Below are 25,273 nucleotides of genomic sequence, written 5' to 3'. Positions count from 1 at the left end.
TGGGGGGGCTCTGTCAAAATGTAGTTTTAATACCATAATTGTTTAAGTTTATATTGTTTTATATTCTATTTTATATGTGTTTTATCAAATTGCTTCAATTTTTCTGCATGTCAAGTAATTAACACACAGAAACGTTAAGGCAAGCTAGTATTAATCCATCACTGAATTACTGTGAGGCTGCAACCAGCAACTACTTTTCAATACATCTGCTGGATTGTTTAGTTTTTAAATTGTAAGAAAAGAAAAAGCCCAAACATGCTAAGTTTAATATCACAAAAAACACAAAAGCTGATGCAAGTGGATTTTTTCAGCCAATTAACTGACTAATGAATTAACCAACTAATGATTTCTGGTTTAGAGTATTACTTAGTTTGTGGGTGTCTTCAGAAATATTCAAACAGCTATGTATAAAGTGGGCCCCATGTGAGGTTAATCATAGTTTTAGGGAAGGGCATTATTCAGCTTTCTGACTACAGAATGAGTGGGCCTGTCTCGCAAGTTGTGACAAACACCTGTATGAGAGGAGAATTTGTGTGCGCGCAGTGTTTACGGTAAAGCCGCTGGTTGACCCCGCCCTCTCTTTGATAGAAAACTCGGTGATGTCGCTTCGTCTTTAACGAGCTTGACCCAGAACCCGGAGAAGGAGGGGAAAAGAGGGGAGAAAACACACCGAAAAACGGAGTTGTCTGGAAGGCGTTGGGGCAGGCTTTCCACGAGCAGGTGAGTGAAATATATAAATATTTCCAGATGGTTAATATGGTGGGGCCTGCGTTGTTGTTTTTTTTCACACACAGATAGTGGGTGCACTGCAGCGTTGGCAAGGAGTGGTCGCATCGACATATCAGATACACGACTCTCCGAGGCTAACGTTAGCTTTCGATGCTAACTTAAAGTTCACACCGTCAGACGCGGCGGTTCCGTTGCCTGTCTGTGATAACTGATTCAAACCGGTCCCTGATACCAAAAGCTAAAACTCACAATGCCGTCTAAATTAGCTTAAAAGGCCGCTTAGCTGAACACAAGCCAACTCCAGCTCTTGCGATTAACCTGTGTTTGCTATGCTAACGCTAGCCTGCTTGTCGGCTATGTGGGTTATTGTGATGCTAACGTAGCAAGACAGCCAAACCAGGTCACACGGGTTGCCGAGCGTGCATTGTGGCCAACTGGGCTGATTTGATCTCCAACATTGTCATTTATCTGAACTGAACTGAACTGCACTGCGTTTGCAAAACCACCGAGTAACTCAATGCTCAAATGCGTGAGTCTTTGTTCGTGAGAGTCATTTTATACCAACGTGTTTGCCTCTGTGTTAAGCTACTGCTGTCTGCTCGTTGCTCGTTGCTCCTGCCCCAGATTGATGTGTTACGTTGGCAAATCAATTCAGGATTGCATGTGGGATTTTGTTTCTTAGATCAGGGGGGGTGCTGTGTAAGTGCTGCTGGTTCTAGATGGTTCAGGGCAAGGTCTGCTATTGAGGAGAGGGTTTGGAGATCAACAGGGGGCACGACAACGTGACGGTCAGGCGGGTTTACAACACTGAAGTGGATCGAGTTTGGTTCCCTATTCATATACATTTACTGTTGTTTGACCTAGATACGGTTGCCGTTGTCTCGTTTTTAAGCGTCTTTCTGACAGAAGCAGACGGTTTTATCTGTAGAGTTCATCACCTCAGAGACAAGAGTTTAGTTTAAGGTAACTGGAAACTACTTGTTAAACTAGACATGTTTGTATACTGTAGGCTGAGCCTGTTTTGTGTATTTGAGTATGTTTTAAGGGTGGTGGTCCTGCCGTTGTAGTGTGTGTAGTCACACAGCCTGGGATTTTGAGTTTGTAAGGCTGTGAACCTGTTGGGTGGGTCCTGTGCGAACTTGCTTAGGTAGGAAAATAAATGCCTGGGTGGGGATAACTGTCAGTCTGAGTGTGAACAAGTAAACTAGCTTCCCTCTTGTAAACACTGGTTTCATGCGGGCACACATTGCAGTGTATATTAGTGCCTTCCTTGTGGGCTTTAGTGCTGTTGTGGTTTATGGTGATACAGTATGTGTATTGGTATCATGGGGCCGGTGGTGCAGGTGCCACCACTAATAACACCATATGTGACCACGATCACCCACATATCGGCCTTTCCTGACTATTCCTCTCCAAGTCATTGTTTGACTGTTGATGCATGCTCCCAACACCAACTGCAATTGTGTCTGCTGTCTTTAGGTGTGCAGGTTAATCCACAAAAGGTCTAATGTGTGTGAGTGTGTGTACGTATTTGCGTGCACGTCAACATGATGTGTGTATGTGTTAGGAGGTAAGTGGATTACTGGGTTAAAGCTTCAATCTCATTACAAGCCACGCTCAGCTTAAACCACAGCCTGTGGCATCACACTGATTTAAAATTAAATTGCAGTGTCAGTTACCTCGAGATGTGTGAACAGATGTGCATTTTGACAGTGAATAGGTTGTTTCAGGGGGAGTTTTTGCCACTGGTGGCAGGTGTAGGTGCTTATTGGATTAACCAGAGTTTCATTAAGTCGACAAAGGCTGTATTGTTGGTTGCTTGTGTATGATTGCAGATGTCTTCTGACGGGGTCGAGTGAGTCATGCTGACTGATGGCTCCAGAAGCAGATGCAGATATGTGACTCGTGGTGTGTCAGGGCTCGATCAGATGTTTGAGGAGTTGTTGACATCACGGCCCTGTGCTTTACATTTTGACCGTTTGTTACAGTAGAGCATGACCCTTTCTCCGTGCGCTCTTCTTCCCTCACCCACTCACTCACCCAAGGTTTTAAAAAACATTCTGCTTTTCTGATGATAGTGACTTATACATGAGTATTTGGACATTCATTGTCCTTGTAGTGTAGTGCCTGCTGTGTGTGTGTGTGTGTATGTGTGTATGTATGTATATATATATATATAAATAAACAATTAATTTGTTATCAAAATCATTGTCTATGGATTTTACCTCCTAATCAACTAATCGTTTCAGCTCCTCAAAAAAAATAGAAGTATATGAGGATTTAGTGGTTAGACTATGGGAACCATTCCTAAATACAAACCAAAGTTTATCATAAAATAGAAAATGAAATGTGACGATTCAGCCTTGCAGTTTCATTGAGCTTAGTTCCGAAAGGTCTTGAAAGCAGAACAGAAACCAGCAGATTCGCAAAGTGGGAAGTGGTTTGTGGTCGTATGATCAACATATTGACCATGGGGGATTTTCACCACAAAAATACTGTTAATGGAGGAAGCAACCATCAGGGTGGTTATTAAAGTGTGTATCCTATATCCCGCATGGTTTTGTGTACAAGCAGTTCTGTTGAGAGAAAGGTTTTTTTAGTGAGCCAATGTAGCCGCCGTGTCCCTTTTACTCATCTCTGATGTTGAATCCATAACATCCTGTTTCTCAGGAAGCAGGTAAGAGGGGAAAGGGGGGGGTGGCTGTGGTGCGACACTGATTGTTTTCATTGTTCAACGAAACTCACTGCTCACTTTCAAGGCTGAAACTAACAGCTATGATAGAGGGAGGCAGGGGGAGGACAGACTGAGTGTGTTAAGAGCGACATGAACTCGACCACAAACACACACACACACACACACACACACACACACACACACACACACAGATGCACTTACATTCAAATGTGTCCAGTGAGGTCCTCCTCACTCTCCAACTCTTTTCACACTTGTGTTCATGTTCTCAGTTGCACAAACTTCTCATTGTTCTAACAACCTCCCGGACAGACAGCTGCAAATTCCCTCCTCTGGCTGTGGTTAAAACACACACACACACACACACACACACACACACACACACACACACACACACACACACACACACACACAGAATCACATTCCTAGGTAAACTTGCCAAGAAATATTAATCATAATGTGTAATTATTCTTGTATATGAATGACAGTTGCATTCATTAGTGAAATGTGATAGCGTGTAACATGTTAACAATGTTTATATGCTGTGCCTGAGATTGACATGAAGATGAAATTATGATCAAATAGTTTGTGTTTCTCTGTGTTTGGGTTCTTTTGACCGCTACGACACACCTCTGGATGATTATTAGCCAGCGTCCCACTGAGGTCGTCCGCAGTGGATGAGTGGGTGGGCTGCTGTGCTCAATTGGCAAGAGGCAATGCTAGGAATGCAAGATTAGCTTTTATCTTTTATTCATCACTCCTTTCCTTATCTCTACCCCCTCTTTCAGTCCTGCCTTCACTCACTCCCCTTCTGTCTTTTCACTGCCAGTCTTTCAGCTTGTTTTATTTGTTTGCAGCTCTCTGCCCTTCTCTCTCTGTCTGTGGTGGATAAAAGCAGCCCTGTCCTGGCTATGACCATATATAGGCATGTGTGGTACAGGACAGCAGTTTGTGATTTGCTCAGGTGGGAGGTTATGGCTCTGGGGCGTCACAGTCACCAAACACCAGATAGTGTGTGTGTGTGACATCATGTCTTCCTGTCAGTTTTATCCCGCATGCAAATCCTGGTTTTGGTTCTTACACATTCCTTTGTCTTGTGAAATTCACTTCAGCCACTCCTTATTTTCTCATCAGGCCATCCTACTTTCCTCCCTTTTTTCCCACACTGGGCACACCCCAAGCAGGGATTTTTTTTAAATAAGCAAAGTCACATACGTGTGTGTGTATTACTCATTCATTTGATAGACATCCAGAAACTGCAGGCTTCATTTTACCAGCTTAAGGGTGTCGTAATAGTCTATCGCATGGTGATTTCATCACGTCCGACTTTATTTTGCACAATCTGATGCAGGTGAAACAGAGTCGTTTGTCACCATCTCTCCTTTTGAACTCATTACACCTTTGCTCGTCACTTTGTTTGCACTTGTTAACACTACTTATCGTGCGCACAAACACCTGGTGCAAAGTGTAAATGCGGGACTCCGTTTGTTGTCCAAACTTTCGACTCTCAGAGTGTCTGTACATGTTGGCTAGACAGAGACATTGAGGAACTGAAATTTGGTTGCCCCTCCTCTGCCTTGTCCAACCGGTCATGCAGGTGTATGTGTGGCAATGCCTGGGTTTATTCAGCTTCCTAGCCAGGGCTAAAGGGAGCCGTGCTGCTGTAGCAGAGGGTGTATCAGGAGATAAGTGGAGTCTCCACTTGTTTGGCTCTGATATAACAATGTCTTTCTCTCAGAGCACAGCCGAGATAACAAAGATCTGTAGGGGGAGGGATAAAAGGCAGTTAAGTTGAAAGAATAAGAGTAGTTGACTGAAAGAGTTGGGCCAGAGGTAGACTGATTAGAGAGGGAAGGCTGGAAGAAAAAGAAAAAGAAAAAAAGGCAAGGTTAAGCTGGGGAAGGGAAAAATGAGTTGATAAGAGAATATATGAACGTATTCTTGAAGGATGTTACTATCTCTTAAAAGGTTTCTCTTTCTGCTGACAGTCGATGCTCTTTGGCCCAGAAAGAGCTGCAGGTTGGTCAACGTACCGCAGCTCGCTGCCATATGCAGGCCAAATGTTGAGTAAATACAGGGTGTGTCTAAAGGCTGGAGCTACTGTATGTCTGTCTTTTGCTGCTTTTTTCTGCTCACAGAGCAAACACAACCTTGTTGACACACTTGTACGGTATTCTCACTATGTTGCTGTTTTTCAAACAGAGGTGCCTTTAGCCTCCCTAAGGCATTTCTCTGACTCTGACCTTATTATTCTCTTCCCTTCACCCGTTTGTCTTTCTCTCTCTGCAGTCCATTTCTCCTCGTTTCTGGGCTTGGTGGTTCAGTGACCTTCTACACATGAGCAGCTAGAGCTCGACCTCTGACCTTGGTGTGATCTCTCACCTCTTCTACCAAACCACGCCCACAGGTGAAGGTGTGTATTCCTGATTTTCTCTGAGATGAGCTTTGAGAGTGTGTCTCTGCTGGTGTGTGCGTTCTGCTTTGTGCTTAAACTGTACAGAGGAGTATGCAGTTCCTCCTTATATTAAATGTCTTGTGTTGTGATGTAAAGCATCCTCCAAAAAGCGCTTCTCTTTGTGTGAAAAAGGGCTCATCCTCTTTGACAGCATTTTTGTATAGATGCTCTATTACCATGAATTATTCTGTTGATGCATGGATAAAATCGTCCAAAAAATGCTGTAATGACATAACCAACAATAGCAACATTTTAATTTAAGCCTACACCAAGCTTGGGATTAAAAGTTAGTCGTTTTATTTTCAGTTCATGATATACAAATATGGAAAATCAACTCTAAATATTTTCACTTTGATTTTGTGAACCGTATATTGATTCAAGATTGCACATCCATTAAAAAAAACACATATATGCAGATGAAACACCCCATATTCTTCTAAAAGATGAAGAAAAATATTGTTTCCTTGTAGTGTTTGTGTGGTGTAGTGTCGTGTACAAACTGCTGATGATTGTCTGCTGTTTGTATTGAAGAAAATATTTTCTGGTCTAGCATCTGAAGGGGTCAAAAGCCCAGTGGACTCCCCCTTGCATGCGTTGAGTGGTGATATGTTTATTGATCTGTATGTGGAGAATATTGCAATAACCTTCTCCACATTATCATGATCAATATGTTGCAATATTTATGTTCATTGCAATAACCAGGATTTTAAAGACTCAGAGTCTCCCCTCCATCATGGCTGTCCTCTTTCTGCAGTGTTTGTCCTGTACTCAGTTTGTCAGACCTGACAAATTTACAGCATTGTGTCATGAGAATTATAGTTTTTTAATGGTACAAATTGGGTAGTTCCTGTTACGTTTTCTATTCAGTGAGCACCATCTTAGAATGATTTTGCCCTGTACTTACTGTTGGCAGTAATGGATTTCACACATGTGTGATATAAATCTCATCAGTGCTGACATGATCAGATACTTCTAAAACATTTGAGCAGAACAGTCACTTTTAAGTCTTTATGTGGGGAAAAAAAATTTGAATGAAAGAATCATTAACCACGACCGGCCTTCTCATGAATGAAGACGTACACAAAAACACAGTGTAATGGGGAAAGTTTTGATGTCTGATTTTACATCGCAAACATGTGCTTACAGAGGTCACTGCTGTATGTTCATTACTTTGGCCAAAAGTAGAGATCTGCAGTTGTGCAATCCCAGCATTGCTGATGGGTTTCCAAAAAGGCATCTCAGCCTGAGTCACCAAAAAAAATCTGTCAGCAGACAAATCAGATCTTACTTAGCATCAGCCCAAGAATTTTGCATCCTGTTGATGTTGCTATACTTTGTATGGAGAGGTGTGTCTGTTTCTGTTAGACTTAGACTTCCTGTGCTGTAGTGTGTTTGAGGCTGTACGGATGTGTGTAACGCCCCCCCCCCCTCTCTCCCCTTGGGGCTGTGTAGTGTGTATGGAGCAGTGTGAGAGCGCAGCAGCTCTGCTGGAGTCGGTCAGGGAGCAGGAGGTGCAGTTTGAACAGCTGACCCGGGCGCTGGAGGAGGAGAGGAGGAGAGTGGGCCTCCCTGCCACCAGCCCCTCGGCCCTGGGTCACCACCTCCCTCACACACAGGTAACACTCCCCAACAAAAGTCCCCATCCAGAGTCTTTTGTAGGCGTCTACAGCCCCCATCTTTCACCTCCAACACATGGATCATCATTCCCTTCATCTGATCCTTCCAGTGAAGTCATGCATCATTTTCTCCCTCTGACTTCCATCCGTTTATCATTCATCCATTCTTGCCTCCTTTCCACCAGTGCTCAGCGAGTGTGTGTCAGTGAATTTTAAGTTTATGCGTGCCATCATTAAATGTCTTCATTCATTGTTTATTTATCTTGTAAGACCATCTGTCTCTTCGCCCTCATCCTCAAACATATCAGTCTGTACCTGCACATAGTTCTGCTACTTTTAACATGCCTGAGGATGTCATCATCACACACTTTCAGCATGTCTTCAGTGTCACTCACCGGATACACTCTGACACATGCATGTACACCTTTTTTTCGGACCCTGCTGTGGAATCTCAGTTATTTTCGTCTCTGTTCCAGCATGTTGTGTTTTGGTATGCAGTGTCGTGCATGTGTGATATAGTTCTGCATTTAGTTTTTATTTTTTTTTTTTATCATAATAAATGATTTTGTCTTTTTATTTGTATCATTGGAAATAAAAAGAACACTTTTCTAATATCAGCGATCAAACACAAACTGTTTAGGGCTTTACCTCACTAATTTTTATGATCGCGTTAACCTGTCTGTCATTTTCTTGATTAGCCGTTTTGAGCTATGCCCAGAGCCCAAACGGATGTCTTCAAATTGCTTATTTTGTCGCACCAACAGTCTGAAAGCCAAGACATTCAGTGATGGAGTACTAAGAAAACCAGTGAATATTTATATTTGAGCAGTCAGTACCCTTTTTTTGGTATTTTTGCATAAAAAATACATTGAAATGATTAGTTGCTGATTTTTCTGCCAATAGACAAATTGATTTTTTCAGCTCTAATGCTTTGAATACCATGATAGCTGTCACTTTAATATCTCTTTGTTGTGTTTGACCACAGTGAGTCATGTTGCAAATCAATGAGCGTGACAATATTTGCATCAGTGCGATGAAGTACCTTGATCTTTAAGGTATTTAATATGCTGGATGAACCAATTCACTGCCAAATTATTTGGTTGGATGTAGTCCTGCTGTTTCCTTCTTCTCTATTGTTGTCTCTGCTAAAAGACTTGACTATCACAGAGTGGGGAAACTTCACCTAGATGCCTGTGGGCTTAGACGAACGATTAAAGCAGAGCCGTTATCATTAGGCTCTCAGGTTACACAAATAGTCAGGAAGTGTAGTATTCAGGGGTTGACATTTGAGCACATTTCTTTCAGCTCTTGGTGTTGCACACTGACTGAGTAGAATAGTTTAAAATCTACTGCTAAATATTTTCCTTCCTTTAAGGGCTTGCTGACACAGATTAGATCTGGTGTTTTGTCTTTTTGGATCCTTGGAAGGGACTGCTGTGATTAGTGCGTAGCAGCTGGAGGATGAAGGCTGTTTTTGGCCTTGTCCTAAGTGTTCATGGTTTTACTTCTAAAAATATTAACGGTGTTGAAGATATGCATGCTTTGCCAGCACTGCTCCAAATGCATGACAGAGCTTCTTGTAAATGAGGTGGTATTATAGGATGGAGCAGCTGTGGAGGAACTGTGCCCTGCTTGTAAAAACACAATCTTCACTTCCCATTTCTTTTTGATAACAGCCTGCCTCCTTGTGGGCGTAATATAAAGTGCAGTGTGACATACTCCTGCAAGTGAAGTGGGATTCAGTGTTTGATAAAGCTCATAACATTGTTCTGTAGGAGTCAATAGTATCCAAGTCATATTATCTTGTGTTCACATATGATTCAGCTTGAGGCTGTTGCTCATAACTGAGGCAGTTATGTTGCATCAAAGTATTACTCACGGTTATGTAGAAAGTGTCCAAATTATACAGAGTGACAGTCATAGATTATGTAACAGATTACAGCAGGAGGAAGTAGGGTGTGAGGATGAATGGATAGACTCCAAAATGTCGTCCTCCAAGTCTGGCAGTGATTCACAGACCATAAACATGCAGGAACGACTTGGTCAGCACTGAATGTGCTTCAGCAGCAGTAATATCATCTGGGTGGTTGTGAGAAAGTTGACCACACTGGTTACTTGGAATCGGGTCTTCAGTGTCACTGCAATGAGTAAAACTGTTGGTGGCGTTATGGTATTTTTACACTGTACTTGACAATTGTTTCTCTCTTTCATCCCAGAACGGGCGTTTAGGGGATGCAGATATAGAACGACTGAAACTGACTGATTCATACATAAACGGCACACAGGTATGTGTTTGTGTGTTATTTTTCTTATATTTATGCAGTAATTGATATTTATGCCATTTTTAAAATTTGTATTGTGTCTCTGCTACAGTACAGGATGGTGGACCCTGCACACGGCGCTCTAGATGAGAGCTACACCCCAGAGGATGACTCCCAGGAAGTACACTCAGTCTTTTCCGATGAGGGAACTACACGACGGCCAGACACGACGCTCCCGCAGATGAAGAAACCAATCTCACGCACAGTCCTGCCCTCTGACTCGATGTCCATTGACGGGGGCTTGACGGTGTCCGGTATGGGCGGCTACAGCGCCACACTGGACCGTCCTTACAGACAGGCTGGAGCAGGCGACTACCCAACTGCCACAGTACCCAGAAACTACCACTACGGCCCTGTAGGGGGTTATGATGACTACCGGGGTGGCCCGCCATCAGAAGCATACACTAGTCTGAGCAGGGGCTCTCACATGGATGATCGTTACAGGTATAAAACCCCTACTTAGATGAGTGCTATGAATCTTTTATGGTGGCATATTTATCTAATAATTTGATTATATATCCAGCAATGAGTCATCTGTAAGGACAGTGCATTCAAATAAGTCACAATTAGTTTAGTTTTTATCATTGCACATAAATGCACATGAATCTGTCACATTTATTGCAGCTTTACACAGGCTCCGTGTTTGGATCATACATGCATGTTTTGTTGACATTTTAACCATTCAAACCAAATCACCGACCTTAAAGTAAGCACTATATATTTGTCAAGCATTTTGTTTTTTTTCAGTTCTTGGTGGTGACAACAATATTTGCTCAAAGCATTCAAGAGATATTGTGGCCAAAGTGGTTTAACTGTGATTTCCTTCCTTTATAGTCTGAGTTTATGGAAATGTAATGGACGAAGGTACATGTTCTTTATAGTTACAGAATTTATAGTAACAGTTATAGTAACCAGACAGTAACCTATAATTCCCGTAGAAGTACATGTTCCCCCTTCACACCCACCACACATCAAGAAGTGTCAGACTTTCTCCTAACCCTGGTTGGATTCATGGTTGTGAGTGCAGATTACAGCCGATGAGACGTTAATCTTGACTTCACTTAGAAATTGATCCCACATCACGGTCAGTATGAAATGGGGATCACTCAGGGTTTCACTTTAACAACTCTAATTACTTCTCTCTTTCCCTTCTCTCCACAGGCCAGTTGATGGATACAGGACTCTGGATTCTGGCTACCGGGCCCCAAGCCGTCAGCAGCTTGACCCCTATGCAGCACAGCCCCAGGTGAGCCGGGGAATGAGGGCCATGGGCTCAGCGATGGAGATGCGTTACGGCCACGGCCACTATGGTCTGGAGGATGACCAGCGCAGTGTGGGGTATGATGACTACGGCATGGGGCCTCCACCCATGCACCCTGGGGGCTACGGTACCATGCCACGTCTGGGGGCCGGCCCTGGTGGTATGGACAGACGAAGACTCAGGTAAAACACAAAGACATTGCGTTGCCAATGTACCATACAAAGAATATGTAATACACATGCACTGCATTTAATCTGTGACATTCTTGGACGACATACAGGAGCTGTGAGGACACTTTGGATGGTGACATGGGAGGAGTTGACCATTATGCCTGGGGTGTTCCCATGACGTTGGAGAGGGGGAGCATGGCTTCACTGGACAGCACACTAAGGAAGGCTCCTCCCACCTCTTGGAGACAGCCTGAGCTGCCAGAAGTCATCGCCATGTTGAACTACCGTCTGGACCCTGTCAAGACCAACGCTGCTGCCTTCCTCCAGCATCTCACATTCAAAAATGACAAGGTGAAACAAAAGTCACATTCAGCTGCAGATTAACAGTTTTTAACATACACTTTTTGTATGGTGGCCTTTTGGCAAATCCTTGATGTGAGTTTACTAATTTTGCTTGTATGTGTCTAGATTAAGTCAGAAGTGCGTCGCCTGAAGGGTATCCCATCCTTGGTGTCGATGCTGGACCACCCCAGCAAGGAGGTGCACCACTCGGCCTGCGGAGCACTAAAGAACATTTCATATGGACGAGATCCGGACAACAAGATCGCCATCAAGAACTGCGACGGAGTGCCTGCTCTGGTCAGGTTACTGAGGAAAACCCGTGACCAGGACCTCACTGACACTATCACAGGTATCAATGATCATATAATTCTTTGTATGTACCTTTTTGATCTCACACAGTCTAGATAACACGCTTGTCAAAAAAAAAAATTCAATCTGGCATGGATGAGACAAAAGTTATAAGGAATTGAAATTAATGATGTGTTATGATGTGACATTATGCGTAAAATTGAAATATGACACAGAACAAACACACTAAAAGCAAATATAACTTATTTTACACTGGTCCTGCCCTACACCATATCAAAGAAGAGACTGCTGTCTCTCTGCTACATTACAGAATTCAGCGAGAGTTGTGACATGCAGATTTAATTACAGTAGATATTACCCTTTACAAAACCGCTATACTTATAGATCTCATGTCATCTACTAAGATTTTCCAAAAACAAAAAAGCATCGGCGCATCTACTGTTTTTACATACAAGATATAAGCAAGATTGATTTTTGAATCAAAAGCGTTGCATCAAATTGTCTGAAGGCCTTACTTGATTCCTTGAAACTCAAAGTTTACAAAAGAGATGGATGAGGGAGAAACCAAAGATCAAATCTTAACTTTCGGAGAGCAGTGGCACAATTCATTCATTTCATTATTTCAATGGCCAAACTGTCTTTTATTGCAGTGATAGTAACAGTATTTATTATATCGTCCCAGGCACCTTGTGGAACCTCTCATCCCACGACTCAGTAAAGATGGAGATTGTGGACCACGCCCTGCATGCCCTGGCCGACGAAGTAATAGTTCCCCACTCGGGCTGGGAGCGAGGGAGCAACGGTGGAGAGGAGAGCTGCAAACCACGCCATCTGGAGTGGGAGACCGCCTTGACCAACACTGCTGGCTGCCTTAGGTATGCAAAGGGATCAATGAATGCAAAGAAAAGAATGTCAGCGAAAGGAGAAAGAGAGACTTATTTTGAGAAGAAAACATGCAATTATGTGCTTAACTTCTCCCTCTGTCCAACAGGAATGTGAGTTCAGAACGCAGCGAGGCCAGGAGAAAGCTGAGAGAATGCACAGGATTGGTGGATTCACTCATGTACATTGTCCAATCACAGATCAATCGTAAAGATGTGGACAATAAGGTACCTATTCACTTAAGACAGTTACAAATTTTTACACTTAAAAAGAGAGATTTTTTATCTTTGGTGCTTTTTACTCATGACGAAAGCACCGTTTTCTGTGCATCTCCATGTTTGATCGTCTTGTCTCCTCGTGATCCCTTCTTCCCGTAGTTGGTGGAGAACTGTGTCTGCCTCCTGAGGAATCTGTCCTATCATGTTCACCGTGAAATTCCCGGCTGTGAACGTTATGCAGAAACCACACCCATCAACCAGGCACCGGCCCCTGCTACCAAAGGTGGCTGCTTTGGCTCTCGAAAGGGCAAAGGTCAGTGTCAGACAGCTGTTACAGCTTCGGGTTACTCTGTCTGAGAGATTTGCTGTTGAAAGATGGATAGCTGCTGGTGGGTTTGAGCTTGTTGGTGGCAGACGCACCTGTCGCTGTTTTTCACACTCTACCACTGTTTCCCTCCTTTTCCTCCTCTCTCTCCTCCTTCCTGCCTCTTATCTTTCCCCCTTCTTTCTTCCCACCCTTCTTCACTCGCTCCGCTCTCTCTCTCTCTCTGCTGTGTTTAGATGAGTGGTTTTCCAAAGGTAAGATTCTCCTCTTGGTGTTCTTGTCAGCTCTTTTGCAACGATTGACCTCTCTGTCATCACTCACTTTACTAACACACAATCATCGTTCACTAGAGAAATAAGAATGTACAATGATGTTGACCTCACATGCAGTACATGGGCATGATCACTTGATGTCACACTGCATGCTCAAAGTGCTTGTTCCACTGGTTGCATGGTCACGTTTTTACATAATGTACCAAAGTAGAGGACTGAAGATAACTGGATGCTCATCTCAACCACCCCCACATAACCTGTATCATTTCTTCAGCTCATACTTTCATGTTCTATCTTTTTTTATTTGTTTCCTCGCTGCAGGAAAGAAGGATGGAGATGATGGAAGTGGAGATCAGGTAGATATTCCAAAGAGGACAACCCCTGCTAAAGGTATGTTTCTCTCTTCACTTAAAATAATGAATTCATCAGTCTGTAGAGTAGCTCATTTATATGACAAAGAGGACAACCTGTTTCCTGTGACATGACAAACTCTAGTCATGGAGTACGTTTTTAACTCTATATTTATAGTTTAAGTTTAAGTTTAGGGAAAGCCTTTTATTTCAATAGTTTTTCCTTTTATTTCGAATTCAGAATATTATTATGTAGGTTCCTATTTATTGAACGTAATTTCATCAGTAATAATCTTTTATTTTATTTTATTTTTTATATGTTTTATGATAATTTCTGCATCACACTACATGGAAAGTATAATGATTAGGCAATTACTGGTCAAGTCTTCTTCAGTCTCACAGATTAAGGCCCCGCTCAGACGTGGCATTAACATGCGTCTCAGGTGATCCGATCACAAGTGGACAGCTCTAAGTACGTCAGTTCACACCTGGCATTAGAACGCGTCTCCACATGCGTCTTGAGTGACCACATGTGATCACTATTTGTTCTATATTCAAATAAACATATTGTCAAATGGGAAAGTGGTCTCAGACTTTTGGACACTCCTGTACATTTCTATATGGAAAGACCAAATTGGTTGTTGTTTTTAGCCCGTCTCACTATGACATGTTGTTATTTGTGTTTGAGAGAGAGAGAGAGAGAAGGAGCGCAGGGTGAGAAGGGGAATGAGCAAACAGTGCATTACACACAGCTCTAAAATTAAACTTTTAGAGATTTGAAATAGTAAGAAAAATAAATAAATAAAATCAATGTTGATATTGTGGTGGACCACCGCAAATAAATCAATGTAGAGGAAACACTAACAATAATTGACTGTGGCAGACGATGTCAGCTCAGCGGTCCTTCAGTGGGGCCCAGGACATATTTGTGTTCACACTACTAAAACAATGTGGCCACATGTGGCCCAGGCCACCTCCGAATGTGGTCTGAGTGATCATATCTCAAATGTGTCACACCTGTGTTTAGAGCTGTCCACTTGTGATCGGATCACCAGATGTGCATGTTAATGTCAGGTCTGAACAGCACTTAAGAGGGTTCACATTGAGTCTGAAATTTTTAACAGTTCCCGGCTCATCACCTGTGTTCAGCACAAATGCTTAAGTTCTTCAAACTCCAGTCATTACTAACACCCCTCTCCTTTGTACACTTCAGGTTATGAGCTGTTGTTCCAACCAGAGGTGGTCCGTGTTTACACATCACTGCTCAGAGAGAGCAAGAACCCCTCGGTGCTGGAGGCTGCTGCTGGTGCCATCCAGAACCTGTGTGCTGGCCGATGGACTGTTAGTACCATTTCTAAACAAAAACATATATTTTTAGTCAATAATAAATTATTATTATTATATTACATATATTATATTATTGTGATATGAAGTTATTGGAATAACCCTGCTGTTGGTGTAAAATGACCTTCATTACTCCCTCTCTGCTTCTTTGTCAGTATGGTCGATATATCCGGGCCACCGTGCGTCTGGAGAAAGGTCTTCCCATGATGGCAGAACTACTGGCCCATGGCAATGACCGTGTGGTTAGAGCAATGTCTGGAGCCTTGAGGAACCTCGCCATCGACAACCGCAACTGCGAACTGCTTGGTAAGGCTGTTGACTTGTAGAAAATTCTCAAGAATATGACTTAAACTTGTAATTATACTTCATAATAGTGAACTTTATTTTGCTCTCCACAATATATGTTGTTCTTCGTTATACGTGTGCAACTTTTTCGAAAGCTAAATTATATTGCGTCTCCACTGTAGGGTTGCATGCAGTGCCTCACCTGGTGGCCAACCTGCCCGGAGGCCAGAGCCAGTCTGGACGCAATCTATCAGAGGAAACAGTAGTGTCTGTACTGAGCACGCTCACTGAGGTGCTAGGCAACAGTCTGGAGGCAGCAAAGACTCTCCGAGCCTCGCAGGGCATTGAGAGGCTGGTGCTTATTAACAAGGACGGGTAAGTGTAAGCAAGTACAGGTTGAATACCCGACACTCTGGGTACATCCTGAGAACATCCTCTTTTCTAAGCCTGATCGTCTCTCTGTGTCCCACAGCAAACGTTCAGATCGTGAGGTGCGGGGGGCGGGCCAGGTGCTGCAGCTGGTCTGGGCCCATAAGGAGCTCCGTCGGCCTCTTGAGAAGGATGGCTGGAAGAAGACAGACTTCATGGTCAACCTCAACCCCAACACCAGCACCACCAATGGCCCGAGCACCCGAGCCAACGGCACCTATGAAGACAGCACCACACCACTGCTGGACAGAGGTAAGTGTCAGAAAAATAATGAATGGTTAAAATTTATAGAAGGTAAAAATGTGTGTAAAGTTTGTTTTGTCTGACTTGTGACGTTTTTCATTTTAGGAGAAAAGAGGGACTTGATTCCACTAAATGACCTTGGCCCTGGTTAGTACATTTATCATCACTGCTTTGGATCACAATGAACTTATGAAAAATGTGTTTTTTCAAGACAACATCTGTAAATTTTTGTCATGACATTTTAGACGCCTACTCTACACTGGACCAGAGGGAGAGGAGACACACTCTGGATGAGACCACAGACACTTTACCGGTACGTAAAGTCATGCTTACGCACATTCACACGCTGGTTTGCTCATTTAACGACACTAACCCCTAATCTCCTACAGCACTATGAATTCTTTTTCCTGACTTGAACCTTTTTCGTTAGCAGCCTTTGAAACCTCACAATTACTGATGATTTTCTTTTCTCACACTCACTTCCTCTCTCTCTCTTTCTCTGGTTGTCTCTCAGCGAGGGGTGTATGGGGGCAGAAAGGGCTCCCTGCCTCTGTTGGACTCCTACGATGGTTAGCCCTCCCCCTCCCCTCTACCCCCTCTGCATGTAACAGCATGGTATGTCCAACTCACCTCTCGTCCTGCATGGACTCTTCTTTTCCTTTGTCTCTTATAACATCAAACCCTCAGTGGAACCTGGTCTCTGTCTATGATGGTGTACTGAAACACTGGTTGAGGTCTATCGTACCGATAGTTAACTATATGATACCCTGATGTGATGTGTACATGCTGGTATAGTATGCTGCAAGGTGCTCCTTGTGCATTGTGGTCCATACAGTCCGTCAGTGTAGAGACTCTCAGGCTGACTATAAAGATTTAAATCCTCCGAATAATAAATGTTGTGTGTGCAGTTGTGTTGTCACAATACCAGAACGTTATACCAATGCTCATTTTAATATAAAAAAATATTATAATTATTATTATAAAACAAGGTCAGAGAACAATAGCAATGCAGCATCAAAGAAAGTTTTACTTGTGTTACCAAACTTTCCTTTAACAGCTTTGTAACTTTTGCGAACGTGTGGTTTTGACGTGACATTTGATGTGATCGTCATCGTCTCAAAATAGTTTTGTGTATCGATAGTGGCAACTGCCAGCGTGGATTTACACTCGCTTCAGGAATGTAGAGCAGTGTTTGATACTATTTCCATGTTGTCAGTTATATGTCTCCAAGTACTCAGTGGCAGCTTTATCTTACTTTGGCCACCAGTCCATGATTTGTGTTTCAGAGCGCTCTCTTGTGGCTCTGCAGGGTATTACAACAACACGTGTGGCGTCACACATATAGGTTTACTGTATTAGATCTTTTTGTTATGTTTGGGAACTACCGTAGTTACTAATTGCCACCTTCTATTCAGTCACTTCATATCAGTTTGATAATGACAGCATAAGGATTAAACAGAAAAATCAATTTGTAAGAATGATGGATTGATCATTGAGCAGTGTTACTCTGAAATAATAATCCATTATTGATTATTTGGTAATTTTCTAAAATAACAAGATGTCATGTCTCAAAGTTTTGCTTATATATGAACTTGTTCACAGTTTGTCTGATCGGCTAAACAGACAGTTCATAGCCTTCCTTAAGTAACTTGATAAGTCCCTGTGTTACTGCTGTACTGCACTTTGATACATTAATCCCTAATGTTGTTTTTTTGGCTCAAGGTTGTTGAAGGTTCTGACCTGAGTGCAGCTTGCTTCTTACACTGATATTTTTAGTTTTACGTAGTATAATAAGTAATAATAATCTCTATTTATTATCAGTGCATTCTTTTCTCACAGGTCGTGCCCCATTTTGTACTTTACTTGCCTTTTACCCTCCCACATACACTTTCTGATGCTGGAACGCACAAGATCATTTTTAACAGATACTGACACAGACTTTTAATTCAATGGCTATCAATAGGATAATTCTGTTGAAATGTCATGTGTAGCGCAGTTTAAGCCAGTAACTTTAGTGTGATTTACTACTGTGTTACAGGGAAAAACTAATGTGATTTACAGTAACATAACATTTAGCAGCTTTCTGAACTATTTGTTCAAAGGATAAAATTAAAATTCAAGACTGAATTCAAACTATATCCAGGTTAATTTAATACTGGTGTTAAAGTATTATTGAATTACTAGTTATTGTGACAGCACTACTGTGCAACGTGCCATGCTTATACCACACAGTGAGTCTTTGTGTTGCCTCCTTGTTTAGTGTGTAAATTAACTAAATTCAGTTATTTGTGCTTTTGTTTTCCCTATAATCAGCGTATTTTTGCTTTGTTCCTCCAGAAAAACTGATAGTGTGCATCACCCAGACTGGGCCGTCCCTGCCCTACCACTGCTACTGAGGAGAGAAGATCCAGATGCACAGACTCTCTCCCCCTCGCCCTCTTCCTCCCCCTCCTCTCCCTTCTCTCTCTCTCCCTCTCTCTCTCTCCCCCTCGCCCTCTTCCTCACCCTCCTCTCCCTCTCTCTCTCTCTCTCCTCTCTCTCTCCTCTCTCTCTCTCTCTCTCTCTCTTTCTATCGCCACACAGATGGGATAAGAAGATGAGGGTTGGCATCCAAAGAAAGTGGTTGTGTTGCAGGCAAAACATCTTCGTGCAACGTCCACATACATACCTACTTTTTACAAATTCATTCAAGTGTAGCAACAAAAGTATATTCTGTTTTTAAATTATAGTTCTTCTGTAAAGGCAATCACCTTTGTTGACAATCATTTAATTCTGGTGTTGTCATCCTGCTTGTTTTTGTTTTTTCTTGCTACTGTCAACATTTTTGATGAGTTCTGTCATGGTCGACATGTTGCTGCCAACACCCACATCCTAACGATGAATTTGTATGTAGACTTCTATGTAGGTTATATATACTGTATATAAAAAGAAAATGGGATGACTGCATTAGTTTTGGCTCATTAATTTAAATTGTCCCTTTACTGGGATCGTTGGGAGGTTGGGACGCGCTGGCAGACCGGCGGTCGCCCTGTAGATTGAGACTGTTTATATAGGAGTTATTTTCCTGTCTAGAGTTATTTTCTCTTGGTTGGGATGAGCACAGGTGTAGACAAGAAAAGGCAGGTGTGTGTGTATATTTGTCATACAGTAAACCTGTGGCCGTGTGTGTGTCTGTGTGGGGAAAAAATGAACATGGACCTTTTTGAATGAGTGTGTTTTTGTGTGTGTGCACGGACCAGACATAAGACGACATCTTGATTATTTCATCTGTTCATGTTGTCTGTTTTTATCATGTGCTCCTATTCCTGTGACAAAGCATTTTTTTTTATTTTCTTAGTTTTTATGTACCAACTGCCTCTTTTTGTGTTTGATACCTTAATTTACTACTTTTTCCTTCAACTTTTACTCTCCCTGTGAAAAAAAAAGACATTTTCAGCTGCTGTGTTTTGACTTGGACCAGTGCAACGCATCAAACCAGTTCCTGAAATGTGAAGCTAGGAACATGCACCACTAAACCTCTAAAACGTATTGACATCCTGCTTCAGAAACCATTCCTTGCTCTAATACTAAACGTTAACACTATAGACACAGTAAGAAACACTTCAGGAGGGTCACTTACGACTAATGTTCTTCTCTGAGTCTGATTTCTTAACAAACCTGTAAACAAAAAAATCACTACTTGCTCTTTATTTGCTATTCATGCATGCACATCTGCATTCATTTGATTTGATTTAGGAGGCTTCTTCACTCAGAGGAGACTCGAGTTTAAACAGACAGGTTGGGGAGATATTGATGTTTAATTTAAGAGGTAGACAAAAGCACATTTTAGTCTAAGTTCCTTTTTTTTTTTTTGTACTTTTTTTCTGTCTGGTTTGTATTTCAGAGTTTGTACGTGAGGGAGCAGTGGGTGAGAGCATTATGCAATGTGTTCTACTTTTTAAGTCCCAGTTTTACCGCTGACTTGTTTTAAAGGCAAAAGAGACCAACCATCTTTGTTTTGTTTTTTAAACTCCCCACACACATAGTATATTTGTACTGTTGCCTATCCATGTAAAATGATGTACCATTCATACCTGCCTTGGCTCTGAAAAGTTGCTTTTTTCAGTATGTAACTGGTAATACTTGTTTTTATAAATAAAGATCTTTTCTTAGACAAGATTTTGGCAACATGTGATTGATGTGGCTGTATGGTGATGTGAGGACGGACTGCTATATCGTGTAGATAAACACATCTAATTAAAGAGAAGCCGTCTGTCTGGCAGAGTAATTTCATCCCCTTGCTCTTGTTAATACAAATGGCAAACGCACAAACTTGACACTTTGTCAGGTATTCACTCCCTAACATCAAGCTCCATTTGGCTTGCTTTTTTTTTTTTTTTTTTTGGTTCTGCTAATTATCGAGGCTTATTATCCGTGAAGTCAGTGTTGTCACCAGACCTGTTTAAACTCACTACAAACACATTAATCTCCCAACCTAAGACCCCAAACTGTCCTCGGGTCTTGTGTTCATTCCTGTATAAAGCTGATTAACTTTTAAATCATGATGTGCAGCGGAGCACGGTTAAAGACCGTCGAGTGTTGACATTCCCAGCTTTGCTGGTGTCTCCAGATACACCCTGAGCCGCATGCTGACAGGGAATAGCTGTTGTGTACGAGTTTGTGTGTGCGTGTTTCTCAGGCCCCAGACATGTCGAAGGAACACACAGGTTGTACGAGGACGAGAAAGTGTCTCGGCGTCTCCAGTATGTAACACATCTGAAATGCATCCCACACAGATTGGGAAGCAGCTGCTGGATCACGAGGGCCTTCAGTGCATGTCAAGAGTGTGAAAGTCTGATATTAGTCAGGCTATTATGTGTATGTGTGAGTCTCTGACCCCTACCAAGTCTCACAATTTAATCTTTAAATATAGATGTTCATGTTGATAAGAAATGAAGACACTTTTCCAGGTATTGATTATTACATGTTCACTCTGTCCAGACTGGGAAGGTTTTCATAGCTTGATTCAATTCTGTTTACATATACTTAATATCTTAAATTTGACCAACAAAAACTAGATAAATAACTAGGAAATATAAATATAAATATATATCAAACTTTTCAACTGAAAACAAAACTGATTTAAATAAGAAAATACCAGAAAAGGCTGCAATACTCAAAATTTCATGAGCAACTGTATACTTGATTGCAAAGTATAACAATTACTGAAGACTATTAATGTTGTAATAATTATATATTTTATATTTAGTCTTTATTATGTATTATATCTAAAATATTGTATTTCACTTCAAAACGTTTTTGTGGGTTAATCCCCTTGTTTGAAATTTGCAAAAGGCAAAAACTTTATTGTTTTCACAAATTCAAATAGAAAATTTCCAGTTGCTTATCTGAACCTCTTTTTCTTGTGTCATGTGACATAAACATAAATTGTTAGGACAATTTATTTTAATTTCAAAGCAAAAATATTAAAAAACTATCCAGTGGTATTTACATTTAGGTAGTAGTTAAATATCACAATGAAGTTTTGAGTTGCTTTAAAAAATTAGCCTTTTTCCTTTCTTTCCTACATTTGAAACCATTCAGCACTACTACACACACATTTCAGTTGGTATTACAGTTTTGATATTCTGCCATAGATATATTAATAGAGGTGGACACAACATCACCAAGTAATTTTCATTCAAGTGACTGATCGCCTTCTACGAGTCCGATATCCAGTTCCAGTTACAGTGACAAGAAAAAGTAAGTGAACCCTTGAGAATTCTCTGCATTTATTTATAAATGTGTGTTTGTATTGAAAACACTCATTCAAACTTTCACAGTGTAGGCTGGAAAAAGTATGTGAACCTCTCAGCTAATGACATTAACTAAAGGTAGATGTGGGTTGGAGCTACTTTGATTAATAAAAAAGACTAATATTTTTTCCACCAGCTCTGTGAATGGTTAACGGCTGCGTTCAATAAAGACAAAAAACTAAAATTGTTCGTGTGTTATTAGCTTAAGCACATTGTGTTTGTCCATACTTGTAACTTAGATAAAGATCAGATCATATTTTAAGAACGACTAATGCTGAAAACCAGGTGATTTTTCTTGATACTTTACATCCATTCACCTCATTCAGTTCTTCTGGAGGTGAATTTGAAACAGCAGTTATACAAAACAATTAACAGCCAAATATAGGTTATATGTATATATTCTTATATATGAATATTTATATACTTGATGATCCAACTCTACTTAGATTAATTTGTAGTTTCTTATGTAAATACCTGATGCTTTCTGAAAATGGTGTGGTTCAGTTTTTACCACAAAAAGCACATGTGTCCTGCTGGCTTATCTATCACTGATGTTCCATCTATGTAAATATGAACTGTAATATTAATTGATTTTTTTTTTTTAAGGCTGCATACACCTCGACAACCTCTACCAATAAGGGCGAGCAGCTCTTTGTCATGTGGGGTTAAAGAAAAGTATTCAAAGCCCTGCCCGCACCACTCATTGCTGCTTGATGAGCTCATTGTTTTCAGCACACTGTAACTGACTGAGATGAGTGTATCAACATTTTGATCAACTCAGATCTTCTCTCATCTGGACTCTGGTGTCTGGACTGTAAGAGAACAATATTCAGAAAGACTTTAGTAAGAAAATCAACCTGAATCAAGAAGACTAATCTGTGACAATTACATATTTGAAATATACATTATATGAAATATCCACATGACCGGACATATAACCTCAGTGTATCTGAAACCTTGGCTACAGCCTTGGTAAGATGAGAAGTGTAAAGTTAATGTAGTTTAATAAAATCCTATCGCTGCACCTGCCACAACATAAGGACTCTGGCATCTAGCAGCCACAGTGCAGCATTTTTATTAGAGCTGTAATTAACTGCATAAAAAAACATTAATGTTTTTTTCCTCTGGCTGCAGCAAACATACGTTTAACTGTCAAGTGTGATGGTCTGTGTTAGACACTGAGTGTGTGTAATGTCTAACCTGTGCAGCTGGTGCTCCAACACACACACACACACACGCACACACACACACACACACACACACAGACACAGACACACACACACAGACACACCTCTTTAAACTTGAGATGACCATACGCAGCAGATTTTCCCTCCCTCCCTCCCTGTGTCCTGTCATTTGGTGTCATATCTATTTAAGGCTCCCCCGCTGTGCCTCATTTCCTCTCTGTCTCTCTCTAAAGCTCAAAAGAAGCAGCGACTTTTAACTCCAGCTTACGAGACCTAAGGGGGGAAACTGCTGGGAGGATAAGGCCAAAGGAATACAGCACGTGTTCAGCGAGGAATTTGATAGTCCACCTTGAGGAGACCACTGGGTCTGTTACCATGCATGATAAGGTAGGGGAACCACACCACTGGGAGATTATGTGTGGCCTGTTCCCTTCCTTATGATCTCTGGAGGAAACTGACCAGTCTAAGAGCAAAGAAACTGTTTGTTTCGCCCTATAACTCATGGATTCACTTGATGTCCCTAGTCCGTCCTCCTCAAACTCAGATGACGAGTGCCCAGATCTCACTCCGGCCCCAGACTCCTCCCGCCATACCTCCCACACAGGGAACCAGAATGGGTTCAGCGGCCTGGGTTACGGGTTTGGGGTGGCCTGGGACCACCTGAGGCCCTTCATCCCCTTCTTCCTCATCAGCTCCATGGTCGTGGCCCTCGTCTACCTGATGCAGGCGATCATCTTCGGGGGGCCCTTTAAAGACCCATTCTTCTTTGTCAAGTTCAATGAGCGCTGGCCTCGACCCACTCTGGAACAACAGGACTCTCCAACACCTACCGAGGTTTTCAGTCCAGTTCCCTCGTCGTCCTTCCAGCAAGTCCTCATTGACCTGCGCGGAGACAATGAAACTACGCAAGGTGTGTGATCACAACAACTGGTGGAACTGACTTTTTCTTTTCTCTGTGGATACTCCTGTGGGAATACACCAGGTGTCAGTGCTATTCAAAGAGCACTGACTGATCACTGACTGTAAATGTAAAAGTAATGTGTTTTCTTTAGGTTTTATTCAGGCTGTGTATATGTTTTACCTGTCGAATTATCAGGCCCTAGGGATAGTTATGGTTGCAACATGTAAGACAGGGCCCACCTTATATGAGAACATTTTCTATAAGGCTCTAACTTTTGAAACTTTTTGTTCCTATAGTGCTTTTTTAGGATACATACATCCAAGTAGTTTGTTTTTGTAACATTTACATTGAAGTAGTTGACCTCTTTAGTGGTAAAACATAGATAAATCAGTACACTGTTTTAATTAGAAAAAGTGGCTGTTTGACATTCATAGCAAAGCACCAGACTCAAACAATAAATAAACAATTATGAAATAAAATTACCATAAAATTACCATAAAACTTAATGACAAGCACCTGAACATTCACTGTTCCCACTTTAAAACTCTTACCCTGTATTTTTTTCCACAAGTACAGTTTAATAGGGATGCACCAGTCCAACTCTCTCTCCTCTCATGACACCACGACCTCGGCTCAGGGTGATCAGGCTGATACCAAATATTCAATCTGACACCAGCGCTCCCCTTTTCCCAAATTTAAAACCTGTAAACCTCACTGCACAGAAATTACTGTAATTATTTTTACACAAGGTAACATGATGCCAGAGATTGCTGTGGCACTTAAAACTGAGCCAGTGGCCTGGTGTGACTGAATGAATGTAACTGATGACCAAAACACACGCTTTATAATGACATTGACAAAAACACTGTATCAGATCAGTGCAGTCCTATTGAATGGCAGACACATGGATATCATGAAATCATCAGATATGACCTTTGCCTCCACTTCTGTTCCCTCTCGTGACCTTGGCATAGACTTGAATCCAGTTTACATGTAATTAGGCAGATGTCAAACTAAACCTTCAGTATTTGAAATGGACCTGCATAAACTATATTAACTCTGAAAATGAAAGTGGACTCTAACCAAGTAACAACCTCATCCACACACTTGGACCAAACTATCAGGATACAATTCATTTGATGTATAG

At 41.6% G+C, this 25,273-nt stretch overlaps 1 protein-coding gene across 7 annotated transcripts; it reads left to right on the top strand.

The window, feature by feature from the left end:
• The first annotated feature begins 568 nt into the window (after window positions 1–568).
• Window positions 569–20,401, top strand: LOC111662775 (catenin delta-1). Of its 7 annotated transcripts, none has more exons than XM_023416745.2 (21): window positions 569–720; window positions 5,711–5,834; window positions 7,329–7,492; window positions 9,709–9,777; window positions 9,866–10,257; window positions 10,975–11,256; window positions 11,355–11,595; window positions 11,713–11,935; window positions 12,578–12,770; window positions 12,887–13,004; window positions 13,155–13,308; window positions 13,557–13,574; window positions 13,914–13,982; window positions 15,156–15,283; window positions 15,442–15,592; window positions 15,754–15,946; window positions 16,044–16,252; window positions 16,349–16,390; window positions 16,489–16,556; window positions 16,758–16,812; window positions 18,581–20,401. In XM_023416745.2, the coding sequence occupies exons 3-21, from the start codon at window positions 7,334–7,336 to the stop codon at window positions 18,637–18,639; spliced, it is 2,823 nt and encodes a 940-aa protein (XP_023272513.1). In that variant the 5' UTR covers window positions 569–720; window positions 5,711–5,834; window positions 7,329–7,333; the 3' UTR covers window positions 18,640–20,401. The 7 variants fall into 7 exon arrangements, with proteins under 7 accessions (XP_023272513.1, XP_023272516.1, XP_087032891.1 ...); XM_023416748.2 differs by having other exon boundaries at window positions 16,758–16,858; XM_087176765.1 differs by lacking the exon at window positions 7,329–7,492 and having other exon boundaries at window positions 16,758–16,858.
• The last annotated feature ends 4,872 nt before the right edge of the window (window positions 20,402–25,273 follow it).

The sequence above is a fragment of the Seriola lalandi genome, unplaced genomic scaffold, assembly GCF_002814215.2.
Source record: "Seriola lalandi dorsalis isolate HSWRI2012SDOR001 ecotype SW California unplaced genomic scaffold, Sedor1 jcf7180002054569, whole genome shotgun sequence".
NCBI classification, from domain to species: Eukaryota; Metazoa; Chordata; class Actinopteri; order Carangiformes; family Carangidae; genus Seriola; species Seriola lalandi.
The sequence above is the reverse complement of the archived record's forward strand: the minus strand, read 5'-3'. Positions and strand labels throughout refer to the sequence as shown.

Coding starts and splice junctions, on each gene's coding strand:
- LOC111662775 (XM_023416745.2), top strand. CDS start 7,334: ATGGAGCAGTGTGAGAGCGCAGCAGCTCTGCTGGAGTCGGTCAGGGAG. Junction 10,258..10,974: donor CACATGGATGATCGTTACAG/GTATAAAACCCC, acceptor TTCTCTCCACAG/GCCAGTTGATGGATACAGGA. Junction 16,557..16,757: donor AGACCACAGACACTTTACCG/GTACGTAAAGTC, acceptor GTTGTCTCTCAG/CGAGGGGTGTATGGGGGCAG.